The 19,066-nt window shown below is 25.9% G+C and overlaps 1 protein-coding gene across 1 annotated transcript in view; it reads left to right on the top strand.

Annotated features, from left to right (window-relative positions):
• Nucleotides 1-19,066, top strand: part of LOC101241060 (afadin- and alpha-actinin-binding protein A) — a 94,018-nt gene that overhangs the window by 67,911 nt on the left and 7,041 nt on the right. The window contains exons 8-13 of the mRNA XM_065801646.1: nt 6,408-6,459; nt 6,620-6,688; nt 16,950-17,017; nt 17,213-17,260; nt 17,910-18,035; nt 18,225-18,309. Of these exons, the coding sequence (XP_065657718.1) occupies nt 6,408-6,459; nt 6,620-6,688; nt 16,950-17,017; nt 17,213-17,260; nt 17,910-18,035; nt 18,225-18,309 (448 nt within the window). The remainder of the gene's footprint in view (nt 1-6,407; nt 6,460-6,619; nt 6,689-16,949; nt 17,018-17,212; nt 17,261-17,909; nt 18,036-18,224; nt 18,310-19,066) is intronic.

The following is a 19,066-nucleotide window of genomic DNA, read 5'->3' as shown; positions in this document are numbered from 1 at the left end:
TGTTATTAACATAAATTGAGCACATGTATATATACAGTCCCATGACAATTTATTATTGCCACCTACATTTTTTCTGTATTAATGATTTCTTGGGGTTATAAAATGCAGTAAACAATTAAAATGTATTCAAATACTTTTTATTTTTAATTGATTAACATTCATATACACAATAAAACCAAATAAATCTATAAAATAATGACAAAAATTAATAAACCTAATGATAGACACACATTGTATCAATATTTTGTGAGCCCGCCTTTGGCATCAATAATTGCTTGGACGCGTCGAGGCATGCTTTCAATACATTTTAATGACATTTCTTTTAAATTTATATCGTGGTTCCAATAATATATAATTTTTTCAATCAAATTAACTTTGTTTGTGATATTTTGTTTTGAAATTTTTCTCTTCAGGAGTTCCCAAACATTTTCTATTGGATTGACGTCTGGTGAGTTACCTGGCCAATCCAATAATTGAACTTTTTCTTCTGAGAGGAACTTTTTTATAGATTTTGCAGTATGGCAAGGGGCACCATCTTGCATAAATATAAATTTCTCAATTTCACCAAACCAATCCCTTAATTGTGGTAACAATCGATGTTGCAAGACATCTCGATACTGGTCTTGCCTCATAATGCCCTCTATAACGTAGAGTCGACCCAAACCTTTTCCGCTTATCACGGACCAAATCATGACAGAAGTCGGATGTTTCACAGTTTTTATAACACAGTCTTCGTGATATTTTTCCGATATTTTATGGCGAACAAACTGAGCTTTATTTGTCATCACTTGGAATGTGTTCTCATCACTAAAGCAAACCTGAAATAAAATATTGTTTTATAATTTCTCATTCCATGTGTGTTTTCATATTAAAATATTAAAATATTTTAAGCACAAACTTTCCACATCATCACCTAAATATCACGATAAGAGACTGGAGCAAGGTTCTGTTGTCATGTGTTTCTCATCCAGATCGCAAACACATTCATTTTGACATTCAAATGAATGTCAAAATGAATGTGTTCCAAATTTGTTTCCAATCTTCTACTGTAAAGTTTTTATACTTCAGAGCCCATTTCAATCTATTTTCTTTCATTTTGATTGTTAACTTTAGCTTTTTTACTGTCCGTCTACTATTATAACCGAGATCATTGAGTCTTCTCTGCAATGTTCTGGTGGACATTTGAATTCCAGAGGCTTGTAATTTATTTTTTATGAAAGAATTAGTAGCAGTCCTATCCTCCTTTATTATTTTCGACAATGATCTTTCACCACGAGGAGTCAAAATTTTATTTTTTACCACATTTACCTTTCCTTTTCGGTAAACAGTTATCACCCATATCCGATTTTTTGACAAGTCTCTTTACTGAGGTATGTGAAATACCACATTTTTTAGCAATTTCATGCTGTGAAAGTGTTTTTTCATTTATCAATGCTTTTATAAATCCAATTTTTGTTGGTGAAAGATCTCCTTTTTTACCCATTACTAAAAAATACAAGATTTTTGAGGTTGGAGTTGTAACATTATCAAAAATGACCTTTCTGTAATAATAATGTTAGAAAATCTTTATTTGCAAGTTTAAATTATATTAGTAAAACAAATAAAAACTAAATATTGCACTTACTTCTTCAGAATTCTAAAAAAAAACGATAAAATAGACAGAGAAAAACAATCACGTGCTTGTAAAGATGACAGTTGAGTAATAGTGTCGTGACAAGATGGCTTCCAGAAATGTCAGGGATGCCAATAGTAAAAAAAAATCTGAAAAAATTAACTTTATACATAATTGACTTCTTATAAATAATACATTTAAAATATATTACATTGCTTTTCAATTGTTAAATTCAACTTGAATAAGAAAATATGAAAAAAATATTGGTGACACTAATAAATTGTCATGGGACTGTATATATATATATATATATATATATATATATATATATATATATATATATATATATATATATATATATATATATATATATATATATATATATATATATATATATATATATATACAAACATGCATATATACATATAATACATATATATATATATGTATATACACATGCATATATAGCGTTGTACCCTCATGGTTGTCCGGTGGCACCAGGCGACTTGTTTTCTCAAAGGGCAACTGATATTAAAAAAAAATGCATGTCAGTAGCCCGGCAGGACAACCAGACAGTTTTTTACTTGAAAAGAAAGTTCATTAATAAAACCGTATTTTGAAATATGAAGATCTTATTTTTATTTATGAAGATTTATTCATTGTGATTATTTAAAAGATATCTTTAAAAAGTATTTAAAGTAGTATTAACTTCGTTTAATAAATACTACAGTGCGTTATGTAATTTTACTAAACGTAATAAAAAGACGCGATTTGATATTTCAATGTACAACTGAAACGTTCTTGCATTTTCAAGCAATTTTCTTCTTAACTTAAAATGAATTTTAAAATTAAATTTTCTTTTTATTCGAGATGCTAATGTATCATTTTTTTAAAACGGTATAGTACATTTTAAATCATGTAAATGGGCGGTTTTTATTTTGAGTGTTGAACTTTATGTTATCAAAGTTAATAAAATCAAATTGTTTGAATAAGTTCATCGGTTTCTTATAATAAATTATTTTATTGCATAGTTTTAGTGCTCTGCATAAAAATCGGTGATGAAAACTTTGTATTTTTTATGTGCTTTAAGTTGTTGATTGATTTGAAATATATCTTTGTTTTGAATAGTAAAAATAAAATCTTAAAAGTCAAATATCAAATAAAATATCAAATTTAATTTCCAGAGGAACTGATAAAACAAAAGCTTTTAAGGTTCTCCAACTTATAACTTATGTTTTCTATTAAATATTTATAAATAGATTCTGGCAGAAACCGGATTAGTTTTTCTTAAAAAAGTAAAAATAACTTTATAGAGAACTAAGGTAAGTTTTTTTAAAGGAACTAAGGTAAGTTTTTTTGTTTTGCATTGCTAAGGCAAAATTAACGCAATAAAAAAAGATACATGTGAAAAAACATTATTAGAATGCATAAAATGAATAAAATAAAAGTCTTAGGGATCGACTATAAATTACACAACGCTAAATTTATTTTAAAAAGGTCTCTTTTACGCTTACTTTTTAAAATTAAAGTTATGTATAGATTGAAACATATACAATAAAAAATTATTAATACTATTTTTTGATTTGTTATTATATATAGATAAATATTATGTTTTAGGTATAATTTTTAAAGTATATGAATCTTTGATACAATTTTAAAATTTATATTGTTAAAAAATTGTAGTTGTTTTCAATCAAAAAAGCATCTTTGTTATTTTATTTTGATCCATTAACTTTGTTTACTATGCCACATGGTGTATATTGCCACATATGATATTTTACTTTGAAACAATACTTTTGTACAACATTTATTTACCAAATCTTTATTTTATGCATATATTAACAGAAGGTTGAATAAGTGTAAATTTCATAAATGGTAACTGGTGATTAAGATGCTAAGATTTTCAATAAACTTAATGAGCTATTTTGATTTTTTATTAAACTTAAAGCTCTGCGAGGAAAAACTTCTGATTATTTTTTTTGTTCATTAGTGAAATTTAGAGTTGCGTAATTTATGGACGATCCCTTAGTATAATGAATTACAATAAAAACATGTTTTAAACTTAATTGAAGATTGAGAGAGAATAATAGAATTTTTTTTTATATAAATTTTTTTTTGCGATTAAGGCTTTCAACTTTCTTTCTATGCGTAATGAAACCTTCGTCAAGATTTTCACGTTGTTTTGTTAAGACAAAATGACGCGAAACAGATATCAACTACAACAAAAATCTTTTAAAGTATTGTTTAATGTGATTTCTTCACCAATATCTTTTTGTTGCTAAAGTTACTTAACAATGTTTTTTAAATCATAAAGTTTCTCTTTTTTTATTATTAATTTACTTTTATTTAAACTGTTTCTTATTAGTTGTATTTTAGTAGTAAGACGCTAAATTTTTTTTTCTTGGGTGTTTTCTTCTGAAATAAAAAATACCAAAAAAATTATTATACGGAACTACTGATTATCATAGCGAACGACTCAAGTAAGAAATATAAACTATTTCAGTTGCCCACAGGGTGACCAGGAAAAAACCGGAGGGTACACCACTGATATATACATCTATATACATTGTAGTATGTCTAATATTTATATATACATATATATGTTATATATATGTATATGTATATACATGTATAATATATACATTGTATATATATATATATATATATATATATATATATATATATATATATATATATATATATATATGTATGTATGTATGTATATATATATATATATATATATATATATATATATATATATATATATATATATATATATATATATATATATAGATATATATATATATAGATATATATATATATAGATATATATATATATAGATATATATATATATATATATATATAGATGTTTTGAGAACATTTCAAAAAGCGCAAAGAAAAACTTAATTTGACAGGATACAACTACTAAAAAAGTTAACTAAGAAAAGAAATAAGTTCTTAACAGAGAAAAAACTTAACTAAAACAAAATAAATTATGTTTAGAACAAATTATTTCTAAACTAACTCATTTATAATTTTTTTTAAAAATCAGGCGACATTTTTAAAAAAAACGGCTTACTATTAATGATCATTTGGTAAAGAAACAAATGTTCTTCAATTTATCAAAGCGTATAATATAATTCTTTATTTAAGTATTTATGTTTTATTTCCATAAGATTTTGATATAATTAACGGCAGTTGAATTGTATAATAAATAAAAAAGGAAATGTATTTTTATAATCATTTCATGCTTTGTCTAGTTTGCAAAGTTTAAAATATTTAAAACAATTTTTTCAAGTAAGATAAACAAAAGAAATGTTTAAAATGTTTCAAAAACTTTTGCAATGCGCCAGACCCCTGAAACAGCAGTCTATAATGATCAGTTTCCAAACTGCACATTATTTATATATTTAACAACTTTATATTTGACTTAAGTCTACCGGCTTATTATACCAAAATATATAAATTATAAATGAATATATAAAAGGCTTATTACATTCTAAGTTTTATACAAGTAAGTTTTATTTAATCTTCTCTTGCAAACTAGAAGCACATTTTTATTGCATCAAATTATTAGAAAGCAAACGTTAATGGTTAAACTAAAATAGTAAAATATATTTATGAAGAGGAAGCAGAACTGCTTCACAATACCGCGATGTATTTAGTGAGTAGGCTTTTTAATATAGTTGTATGTATATGTTCTTAATGAGCCGCTGGCGCAGTGCTGGTTCATCGTAAGTCACTATATATATATGAATGTTTATGTTCATTCATCTGTAAGTTCCTCTTTGTTTATTAATTCCTGTTTGGTTATTAATTTTATTTACTTTGATGATTACTATTTTTTAAGTTTTATTGAAAACGCAATTGTTGTTGAAAGTTTTTTTTTTTATAAAATCGATTGTACAAACATTTTAAAAAGAATTACGTTTAAAGAATAAAAAATTAATCTATATTATTATTTATATAATTATTTATTTTAATTTTTAATAAAACTTACTTAACTTAATATAATTTAAAAATAAAATTAAAAATTTCCTTTTGCAGTCATTATAAAAGTTAACTTTCTCTAAGTTTAAAAGCACTTTGCTAATATTAAATCATTTGATTACAAAAAGATTATTTATGAATTTAATTGTTTTAGCGTGTCAAAAAGTTTCGGACAAACATACATGTTCTCAAAACATCTAAAAAGCCGTGGCTGAGTTGTGGCAACTAAATATAATTTGCGTGGTCAGAAATGAAATGCGATTGCACCCGCTTCCAGACCAAGCCTGATATATATATAAGTTAAAAACAATTTATTTTTGCTCTGTTATTTAAGAACATTGAGAACTCTATTTATAGAATACACTTACATAATTTATATATGTGTGTGTGTATATATATAGTCCAAAATATACTATAAACCATAGTAGTCCAAAAGTTTTTTCCATAAGCTGTTTTAAAGAGAATGCTAATAAACCAGACCAGAAAAAGTTTAAAAACTTGAATAAAGTTTTTTTTTTAAATGATAGATTGCTTGCCCAAACCAAGCCCTCAGTCAATGTAGCGGCACTTCCTTGTAGCAGCAGGCTATAAGATAGTCGATGTAGTAACACTCTGTGCATGTTTTACTGTAAAAAACCAACACTTTTCACGTGTTTTACCTATTTGTCAGTCAATGTCACAACATTCCTTGCATGTTTAAAAAAAAAAAAATCGTAAAATAAAAAATATATATATATATAACACAAAATAATACCATTTACCAATTATTGCAAAAAAGAAAAAAAAATTTTTTAATTATTTTAGAACATCGAAGAAGAGAAACAGTTTCAAATGCCAATTCATCTTGTGAAAAATGGTATATTTATATAGTAACTTTATTTATTGAATATACCTAATGTTGCTCAATATTAAATTGTGGTAAAAACATAAGCTATTATGTATTTCATATTAGTGATTATTTTTATTGTTTTGTATTTATATTTGTATATATTTTTGTTTTGTATTTGTTATTTTAGACCTTAAAAATAAATTTCACAGTGCAATTGAAACAATTCGAGCTGAAAATAAAACACAAGTAAGACAAGGTAATAAAATAATTGAATTTGTAATTGAATTGTATTTATGTAAGTATGTTTTGTCATGTTTTATTTGATGAACAGTTTTTTTCTTTTTTTTATCAATTAAAATTTAAACTTACTTTTAATTTCTGCTTTTTAATTTCAGCTAAAATTATTTGGCTTTAAATAAATTATTTGAATTGGAATCAATTTAATAATTTTGGTTTCTTAACTTATAAGACATATGTGTAACCCTAATAATAGAACTTTTTGGCAAAAAAAAAACACTTTATTAATTTATAAAAAAAGCTTTATTATTTTTATTTTTTTTTAAGAAAGTGTAGCTTTTATTTAAGTTACTTCATTTCTTTTTTATGAGAAATCGTGTTTTGTTGGATTAAATCGTTGGTCTGTTGAATTAAATCATGTTTGTTCTTGTCTTGATAAGAAGCCAACACTCTCTGATTACTTGGAGAGGGTATTTCAGCTTGAAAAAGATCTCACTTCTGCTACAGCATGGGGCTCTCAATGGTCTGTTAAAACCTTAAAGTTTGATGACTACTGTTTTTCTATTTGTTAGTTTTTTAATTGTTACTAACAATTAAAAAACTAACAAAGATTAGTTCTTAAAAAATCTGTCAACTTAACTTGATGTTAAAGGGATCCCAAACCTCCAAGACATGTTGTGTTCATATTAAAGAGAATGATAAAAAAAAATTTAGGGGCTGAATTTTTTTGATTAAAACAAAAGCAATCTACAGACTTAATAATTTATTCAAGCGCATTTTATTCTTAAGAGTTTTAGTACATGGCGCCATTGACTTTTTTGCTTGTTTACATAATCGATCTATTAAATAAAATAAAAAAATCAATGGCGCCATGTACTGAAACTTTTAGAAATAAAACTCGCTTGAATAATTTATCAAGTCTGTAGATTGCGGCATATATTATGCTGGCTTTTTGGCCTACAACAAAATGGCCAATTTTTATTTTAGATTCGACTAAAATAAAAAAGTTAGTTTTTCTTGGTATGCATGTATTCTTTTGTTTTAATCAAAACATTTATTTGAGTAAAAATCTTTATATCTTTTCAATCGATTTAACTTTTTAATCTTCAATTTTTCTAAATATTACTGTTTTTAATATCTCTTATTTATCTCTGTATGAAATACTATTGTCATATTTGGGCTGGTTTTTCTAATGATGCATTGCATTTTTGGACTCTTTCACTATTAGAAAAGATCCAATAATGGACCTTACAAATGGAGAAGACTGGGTAGTATCAGACAAGACCTTTTTAAATTGATTACTTGCAATAATAATTAGGTGGTTTTTTTTCAAGACAGTTGTATTTTGAAAAACTGGAAAAAATGATTATGATTAAATATAAATAAGAAGGTAAAAATCATGGAGTCAAATGAAAAATTGAAAAATCATGAAAAGAATTCCATTCAGCTTTAGGGTAGTAGTAAGTAGTGTGATGATAGGGTGAGTTTGAAGTAGAAGTTCAAGATGAAAGATATGTAAAGATTATTGCACGGTTGGAACCACCTATAGGAGAACAAGGAAAAGAAATTGAATACGAGCTAAGGTCCGAGACAAATGACAAGGAGTGAAGGTAAGTGGTAAGGGTTGTCTGGAAGATGATTTAAAAAGTTGTGGTGAATCGTTGGATCTTACCTCATGATTTGAAAAGAGGTAAGATCCAACTGATGGAAACTTACTTCAAAGGCCACAAATATTTGTGAAAGGTATAAAGTTAGGTGGTGGTGATGGTTTTTTATGTTTAATATTATTGGGTACTTTGGACATGGTTTAAGTTAAAGAGAACTTGACTAATTCAAAGTTGGAGCAATAGACATTATAAAATGACATTTTGAGTAATGAGCTATGCATTTGTCTCAGTCCTGCTAATTAACCCAAAGTTGTAACTTAGGGCTCCTTATGTGACCTTGACATTGCACACCAAAAGCACTAATAAGGACCATCCATGCGCAACATGGGACTGTTAATACTGTTGATGGAGTCAATCTCTCTGATAGCTTTTACTGAGTTCAAGAAACCTTACTACCAGTCCCCTTCAGAACCATTAAGCTTAGTTTTAGAACTGTACCTTCATTAGGAGATAACAAGATAAGTTGCATAGCCACTATCAAGGAGGCAAAAACAAAAATCTATTAGTAGAGTCAAGAAGATCCAGCATTCATTATTTTAGCCTGGAAACAATATAACACTGGTTTATGCCTACACTAGCCTAAAAGATGAAGGAGAGGTGTGAGGCTAGTCAACAGAATCATTCTGCTTACCCTAAAAATATTTGCCTAGGAGCCCCCTTTACTAGCCAGTAGAGAGATACAGTTACCATTTGCTTAGGATGACTATTTATATTGAGACACTATCTCTAGACTTTACAGGGCTCAATTTAACGGTCAGACATCGCCGCCCCCTGGATTGTTTTTGAGATCTGATTTATGGGGGCAACCAATCATTGTTCATTTTTACTGAAAAAGTTAACAATGGTTTGTTGCCCTACTCTAGCAGGTCTCAAGAATGGTCAAAGGAAAAGCAATGTCCGACCATTAAATTGAGTCTTGTCTTTACTTAACTAAGAGTCCCAGGGCAGGGGAATTTTAATCAACCTGTTTTTACCAATTTTAACCTTTTTTGTTACCCAAAAAAATTAAAATTGGTATTCCACAAATTAAAATGTAAAGTATGGAGCACCACAAGTTACAGTCCTGGGACCAAACCTCTTTAATATCTATATGAAATCACTATTATTATCACTATAATTATTGGTAAAACTTTTGGATATTCATATGATCATCACACTCTACAAGCATTTCTTCCTTCATCTCTATATAATGCACTAGTACTGTATATACCAAAATGTCTTGAGTGCATATCTAAATGGATGAGTGAATCATTCTTATGTGTTAACCAATCAAAAAACAAAAATGTTAGTTATGGCACCACCTAACAATCAATAAAATATTTTTATTATTATTGTTAAAGGTACTTTCGTTAAAAAGGAATACATTAGGTTTGTTGGCTCCACAAAAAGTTTAGGTGCGATACTTAAAAATGAATTATCTTTAAAAACAAAGTTTTTTTCATTCTGATTCACTCCCAACAAGTCTGCAAGCAACCATTATTAAGTTAGGAGTTACTAGTTACTAGAAAAAAAAAAGAATAGAGTTATAGAGCAAAGATGTGGTTGACAGAAGACCGGAAAAATTGTAAGTTGTATAAGTTAAGAAAATATTAGGATGGGAGAGAGTTTCTAAGGGTTGAAGTGTGAGAAAAAAAGCTAGACAAGCATGCAGGGACAGATGCAGTGAACAAATGAGACTTAGTTGAATGATGAGTCAAATGAGAATGAGTTTTATTCGATGGAACTAGAGGTAGTATTAATAGAAAAGAGAAAGAGATGCAATTTTACGACAATGGGAAAGAGACTCAAGCTTAGCAGATAGAGTGGGTCCAACTATGTTTACAATGTGTTTTTGGACCTAGTGTAGAAGAGAAAGAGCATCATTAAAATAACCAGCCCAAATATGAAAACAGTATTCCATACAGGAATGAATCAGAGATTTGTCAAGGTAGAGAATGGAATCAGGATTAAAGAAAATGGTGAACACGTTAAAGAGTAGCAACTTAAGCGAAATAAGATTGATGAATCGACTGATAAAAAAGATTGTTAAAAACTGTTAGACTATAATGAGCTAAATATCCTAAATAATACATTTCTTTTTGTACCATAATATGTGCGCTAATATTTTCACAGCTCTCTCTACTTTGGAATTGAAAAGTCATTATTAAAAAAACTGCAGAATTTAAAATAGAAAATCAAGTATATGATCAGGAATTTAACAATTTCCGATGGCTTAAAATTAAATAAAGAATTTATTTCAAGGTCCTTTTAATAATGCACAAATCTATTATGCAATTTACTTCACTTCTCAACATCAGAAAGAACACTAAAACTAACAGAAACAAAATTGTTTTGTTAGTTGAGCATTATCCCTCTATGGCCCTAAACTTTAAAATATACTTCCAAATTTCATCCGTGACAAAAAAAAAACAACACAACTATGTATAAGAAAAAACTAAAATCTTATTTAATGGCGATTGGAGAACTATTCCACTAGAAATCTCTTTAATATTTTAATTTTTTAGTAATATAATATTTAGTTTAACAGCTGAGCAAGTATTTTGCCAACTTATCAATCAAAATACTTTTTTTCAAATACAAATAATAATATGTTAATACTAAATTGCCTAATACAAATTCAAATACAAATATATTTAATCGGCATTTTCCAAATGCAAAAACAAATATTTGTAATTTATGTTAAGAAAAAATAAAAAGATTTTTTCAAGACAAGACTAATAAAATGGTCTACTATATAGAAGAATGAAAACATGTCTTCTAACAATTATCCCTTAAAAACAACTTTTTACTTTATTTTAGTGTTAAAAATGAAAAAAATAAACAAGGAATCTCTTAGTATTTCCCAAAAAAACACTGGTCAACCTAGTTTATGGAACTGCAAATATTTTTCAATCAAATACATATAAAAATATTTCAGAGTTTTTTTATCAAATATAATATAAAAATAAATACTTCAAATTAGCTAATTTTAAACAAATACAAATATCTATATGACCCCAACCCTATTATCCATTATTCTGGAAAAACACAGTAGCTGTGCATAAGCCTATATATATATATATATATATATATATATATATATATATATATATATATATATATATATATATATATATATATATATATATATATATATATACATATATATATATATATATATATATATATATATATATATATATATATATATATTTTTTTTTTTTTTTTTTTTTTTTTTTTTAGATTATTCACCTCCCCAAGGCCCGAGAGGGGCCACTACAGTCAAGGAGGCTACTCAATTTTTTTTTTTTTTTAGTTGTTATTCGTGGTACAACCCTCTCTCAACTCTTTAACTCCGAAACACGAACCTTTCCGAGCAAGGCCGCTGCGCGAAGAAACTAAGTTGAGCGCGGTACTTCCAGGGACGTGGTGGGAGTCGAACTCCGAACCTCTCGCTTATGAAGCGAGCGCTCTTACCACTACATACACCACTACCGCATATATATATATATATATATATATATATATATATATATATATATATATATATATATATATATATATATATATATATATATATATATATGCTAACTGAGATCGAACCTGTAAAAATGCGGGTCTTTGTTAGTCTATTCCAAACCGAACTTTTTTATACTTTTTCCTTACATATCCTAGCTTTCCGGATCCGTTAAATGTGGGTCTTTACCAAACCTACTATTTCTATACATATCTATTCCACACTGATTATTTCTATACCTATTCCTTGTTTACTTCAATATTTTTCAGTAAAATAACTTATTCTGAAAAAAAACTTTAAGAGCAAAAAACTTAACATGCACACCTTTTCACATACGTAGAGCTTATAAGAGACTTATAAATAGGTTTGTTTTTCTGTTAAATACATTTCATTGTGTCAAACACGCTCGAAGGTGCACTAACACTACTACTAAAAGGATTAAGTTGGTCAATAGTATATAGAGATGTTTATATTAACATTTATTTAACCATCAAGAAACTGCATTGAAACATCAAGCGATGTAATGTCTTGATGTTTCAATGCAGTTTCTTAATGTAAAGTTTGAACATAAATAACACCCATAAAAGTGCATAAGTATGCAAAACTTATTACCTTTTGCCACTGCTGAAGATGTTATTGTAGAGGCAAAGAAAAATTAAAATAATAAAAACATAATATTTTAATCAATGTATATTTAACCATCAAGAAACTGCATAGAAACATCAAGAACTGTAATATTTAAGTTTGAATATACATAACACCCATAAAACTGCATAAGTATGCAAAACACATTACCTGTTGCCAATACTGAAGGCGTTGCTGTGGAGGCAAAAAAAAAAAAAAAGATTATAACGCAGTGTTTAAATTAACACTTCTTTAACCATCAACAAACTGCATAGAAACATCAAGAATAGTAATGTTTAAGTTTGAATATACATAACACCCATAAAGCTGCATTAGTAGACAAAACACATTACCTGTTTCCACTACTGAAGACTTTGCTGCAGAGGCAAAAAAATAAAAAAATAAAAAATAATAATTAAATTAACATATATTTAACCATTAAGAACAAACTACATAGAAACATCAAGAAATGTAATGTTTAAGTTTGAATATAAATAACACCCATAAAACTGCATAAACATTCAAAACACATTGCCTGTTGCTACTGCTGAAGGCATTGCTGTAGAGGTTAAAAAAAAAGTTTTTTTAAATAAATAAGATAATGTAATGTCTAAATTATATATATTTTTAACCATCATGAAGCTGCATAGACACAAAAAATGTAATGTTTAAGTTTAATTATAAATAACACTTATAAATCTGTATAAGCATACAAAACACATTAGCTGTAGCTGTGGAAGTTGAAACTCAAAAAAAATTACCAGTGTAATTTTTAGGTTGATATATACTTGTGCCTATATATTAATGAATATACCTCTATAATAGCGCATCTTCCACAAATCAAAAACACAACTAACAACAATTAATCACAAAACAAACAAAAAACAATCCACAGAACAAAATATTTACTTACGATTGCATTAAAAGCTTTAAAAAGAAGGTAAAAAGTTAATCAATATAAGTAAACTGTAATATTATCTACAATTATATACACAAATTAAATATAATTGAATCTTCTAATTTTTGTAAATATAAAAAAAACTTATAAACATTAAGATTGAAACTAAATTGCAAAATATTAAACTTTATGAAAACTAAAAAGTATTTAATTATGTTTTCTCAAAACAAACAAAAAATGCCGACTTACTCTGTCCAGTACTTCCGCTAAACAATAAAAAAATTATAATTAACATATTGCCGATGGTTAGGGAAAAAAAAAATTTATATATATATACACAGTAGAATCCCATTAACTCTCTGAATGTGTATATATATTTTATCCGACTCAGTGAATGTCTGAGTTAAGTGAAGCTTTTGGTATGTATCGAGAATTCAAGGGGAGATGAGAATTTGGCCGACTTAGTAAAAGTGTGACTTAACCATGGTCTGAGTTAACAGGATTCTAATATATATATATATATATATATATATATATATATATATATATATATATATATATATATATATATATATATATATATATATATATATATATATTACTTCTTTAACAAAGATAGCTTACTTGGCATAAGCTCCTCAACTCTAATCTCTTGAACATCTAATATACACAAAATGTAGAGATTCAAGGTTCACTTATACAAATCAACTTAAAAAATCTAAATTTATTTGTATTTTAATTTAGTTGAAAATAACTTAGTTTGTATTTTACTAATTTTAATTTTAGTTTTAATTATAATAAAAATTATGATTTAAATATAAATATAAAGTTATTGATGGACATTAAAACGGCACATCCAAAACTCGGTAAATGACGAAGGTTTTTGTTTTATAAAAAAGTTTAGTATTTAAAAGGCTTGTATGTCAATTTTCATTAGCAAAATATTTAAATTAAACTTAACCACGTTTTTCAGGTTTACTGCTTTAAGGATTGTCTTTAAGTAATGCAACGCTAAATTTCACTAATAACACAGGCCAAAAAAAATTTCTATTGCCGAGCAAACACTACGTTTTTCGTAGAGCATTTTTCATTTTTATTTCAAATATGTAATTCATTTTTCAACATCACATCAAGTTGTAAAGATATTTTGGTTCAAATCTTTATCATTTGGAATAAAATCTCTGATATTGTTAAAGAAAATTATTATTCAAAAGTATGTCAACCTGGGTCTCAAAAGAAGCGTAGTTTCATAAAAATTTTAAAAATAATATTTGTTTGTATTAAAAATTAATCTTCTTATATTATTGCTAAGAGAAATTTTGTTAAAAGCCTTTTTCTTTGTTGGCCTGTGTGACAGATAAAAAGTTGTCCCTTGCAGTGCCTAAAGTTAAATTAAAAAAATCAAAATAGCGCACCAAGTTTAATGAAAATCACTGTGTAAATGGGCTTAAGATCTCCTACTTCTCTTTTTAAAATAAAGTGAGTGTTGCATAATTTATAAATGATCACTTTGACTGTTTACAAAAACAGTCAAATTGGCTGATATAACCGAGTTCCAGGTGCATTATTTTATGTATTTTTTGTCTCATACAAAAATCTGTTGATTTTTAAATCTTATAATTGTTTTTATTACGGGGTTTGACGGATATAAGTAGATGACATAATTTTAACAAACCTAAAATATGTTTTGTGTTTTTTCAATCTTGTCAATTTTTTGCAATATAATAACATACCTTCTAATCACCTAACCTACCTAAAAATCAAGTTTATATTAAAATTAAAAAATGATTTATAAGTTTCTTTGCAAACACCAATACACTATACTTAAAATTTTTAAGTGCACTGAACTGCAATTACTTTTAATTTTTTTGGTTTAGTGGCTTTTGTTAAGAGTTTTAAAATTTTGTGTCTAATTATCTAATTTCAACACATTCATTGTATCATCCATACTGCAGCCATTTTTAAAACGCCTTTAGGTAAAAAAATTAATTTTGACTTTATTACAAAATAAGCTAGTTTAGATGTCTACAAACGTTATTGAATATGTATTTTCAAAGAGTTCTGAAAAAATTCATAAAAATCATTTCAAAAAACGTTTTATAAAGAGTTTCTCCTTATAAATTTTTTTAATTGCGTTTTTCTCAAAATACATAATAAGCATATTAAGGCGTTTTGAAAAACGGCTGCACCATATATTTATGGTAAAAAAATTTAACAAAAAAAACTTTTAATTGTCAAAAGAAAGTTTTAAAGTTTTTTCTAGCTACAGGCTTTTTTTTTTTTTTTTTTGCCTCCACAGCAGCACCTTCTGGAGAAGCAGTACTTTCTTATTAATTTTTTTTTCTTTATTAAGTTCAGGCAATATTCAGACCATCCGCAGCTTATTAGGACTAATTTCCTGAGCACACTATTAACATAAGCATCTCAATCATGACACATACACACCAATTTTTTCTCTCATTGTTTGATGTTTTTAGGAATTTTAGCTTTTTTAAAAATCTTTAAGTGTATAATATCATTACATATGTTTGTATATAATCTCTATAAAATTCAAAAGTGTTTTGTATTTTAAAATAATTGAAAAAAATTTTGAAAAAAAAGGTCACCAATGGTAGGACTCGAACCATGGCTTATTTGTTCAGAAGCTCAGTGCGCTATCCACTTGGCCACGCTGGCTCATTGATAAGCAAAAAATTTTCAAACTATATAATAATTTTTTCTAACGGAAGTAAATGCTGTAGATTAAAATTAAAGAGAACTTGATACAATTTTAAAGGAGAGCTTGATACAATTTTAGGTGAATTGCTTGACGCAAATTTCAAGAGAAAATTGCTTGACGCAAATTTCAAAAAAACAAAGAGCTTGATGCAATTTTTGACTGACAGTCAAACTGTAAAACTTGATACATGTTTCAGTATGTTTTAACATTACTTAATTTGAAGTTTATGTACGTTAGATATTTTCATACACTTTCGCTCACGTTTTCTTTGGCTGCCAAGGGTTCCGTGTCAAACATGCTCGAAAGGGCACTACTAGCACTATTAAAAGGATTAAGTTTGGCAATAATATATAGATATATATATATATAAAAATTAGTAGAAAATCACTCAACAAAAATTTTTCATTCAATACTGTGTTTCATCAATTAAGGCTCATCAGAAGTTTCTTTATTAATGAAACACAGTGTTAATGAAAAAGTTTTGTTAAGTGATTTTCTACTAATTATTGCTCTGTTCTTTTAAGAACATTGACCACTCTATTTTGTAAAATACATTTTAAAGTTGTTTATATATATATATATATATATATATATATATATATATATATATATATATATATATATATATATATATATATATATATATATGTATGTATATATATATATATATATATATATATGTATAGATATATATATACATACATATATATATATATATATATATATATATATATATATATATATATATATATATGTGTGTATATATATATATATATATATATATATATATATATATATATATATATATATATATATATATGTATTTATATATATATGTATATATATCCGATGATGATGTATATGTGTGTACCTTAGATAATGATTTGCAATCGAAACTTGAAAGTTGTCAATCTATTATTTCTGCTCAAGAAAAGTTAATTCAGGTTTTTTTAATTAATTAATTGTTGTTGTTATCATTTTCTTCATAAGAATTATAAAAGTTTAAAATGATTTGCTGAAATTTTATTTTTATATTTTGTTAGATATTTTATTGCTCTATTAATATTTCTCTATTAATATTATTATGCTCTAATTATATTATATAGATATTTTAGTGCTCTACTGATATTTCTTTTTAGAATTTAAACGATGGCAATTCTAAAGAAGCTTTTGAAAAAATATTAATGGTAAATTTTATTATAGTGAAACATGTTCAAATTTTTTTTTTTATAAAAAATTGTTAATATTAGTTTTTATGGTTTTATATGGAGTATAAGAATGCAGAAAAAACTCTCTTAGTTCTTGCAAAATATGTCATATACTCTCTTGTCCTAAATGCAAAACATAAAAAATATAATTTTTTTCAAAACCTAAACCATTTGAACAACACAACTACAATAGTGAACCATGTAAGCAACATGACTGCAATACTGAACCATGTAAACAACACAACTACAATAGTAAACCATGTGAACAACACAGCCACGATAGTGAACAGCTCAACTGCAATAGTGAACAATATGAACAACACTACTATAATAGTAAACCATGTGAACAACACTACTACTTAGTTATTCACATACTTCTCCTAGAAATATGTGAATAATTTAGCAGTGTCCTGCCTCATCTAAATACCATTTAAAACATTATTAAATTTTGATTTTTATGATTTAGGAAATTACCATGTGCAATCAATATTATTTGATGTATTACATATTTCATTGTATTTGATATCAATAAATTTTTGTTAAGTGTAAGAACATTAGACGTCTAGTTTTTTTTTTAAATAAAATATGCATCTTTTTACTTTAAATTTACAAACTATATTAAACATAGAATTTTGGCAATGAAAATGATTTGGCTGGTAACCTTGCACAAGAAAAGCAGCTTCATGAAAGAAACAAAGCATTTATAGAAGAACAAAAGCGATTTACTGAATATGTTCTTAAAATTGAAAAAGAGGTCTGTTTTTTTTTTTATAAGTTATAAGTATTTATAAGTTTTCATTATTTTTTTCTCAATATCTAATTGTTCTTTTTTCTTTTTTCAAGTGTAATGAAATTTAATTTGTTAAGCACGTCATCAATAAAAAGTGTTTAAAGTTTTTTAATATTTTGAATTAACAGTTGTGTTTTAATTCATATTTATTAGAAAGAAGAATTTGAGAAAGAACGAGTTGAGTTTTATATGAATTGTTTATCTACGCCAGCTCTAAACAAAGGATTGCATGGAAAAGGTTAAAAAAAAAATCTTCACTAATAATTTATTATTGCTTTTTAAAAAGCAAACAGACACACAAACAGACACATTTAAAGTATGCAGATATTTGTAGTGAAATTTTTTTTTTTTTAAATTAATTCAATTTTTCTTTGTTCTATATTCTTTTTTTCGTTATCTTTGTTTTGTTTTTAATTAATTCACTGTAATTACAAGTGAAATTTTTCTAACTTTATCAAGTTAAAAGTATAAATTAGTTGTTAAATAAAATATTAGAAAATTGTTTGTGTTTTTGTTATGTTTATGTGTTAAATAAAATATTAGAAAATTGTTTGTGTTTTTGTTATGTTTATGTGTTAAATAAAATATTAGAAAATTGTTTGTGTTTTTGTTATGTTTATGTGTTAAATAAAATATTAGAAAATTGTTTGTGTTTTTGTTATGTTTATGTGTTAAATAAAATATTAGAAAATTGTTTGTGTTTTTGTTATGTTTATGTGTTAAATAAAATATTAGAAAATTGTTTGTGTTTTTGTTATGTTTATGTGTTAAATAAAATATTAGAAAATTGTTTGTGTTTTTGTTATGTTTATGTGTTAAATAAAATATTAGAAAATTGTTTGTGTTTTTGTTATGTTTATGTGTTAAATAAAATATTAGAAAATTGTTTGTGTTTTTGTTATGTTTATGTGTTAAATAAAATATTAGAAAATTGTTTGTGTTTTTGTTATGTTTATGTGTTAAATAAAATATTAGAAAATTGTTTGTGTTTTTGT

Source organism: Hydra vulgaris, chromosome 07, assembly GCF_038396675.1.
Source record: "Hydra vulgaris chromosome 07, alternate assembly HydraT2T_AEP".
In the NCBI taxonomy this organism is placed as follows: Eukaryota; Metazoa; Cnidaria; class Hydrozoa; order Anthoathecata; family Hydridae; genus Hydra; species Hydra vulgaris.
This window is presented reverse-complemented; position numbering and strand designations above follow the sequence as displayed.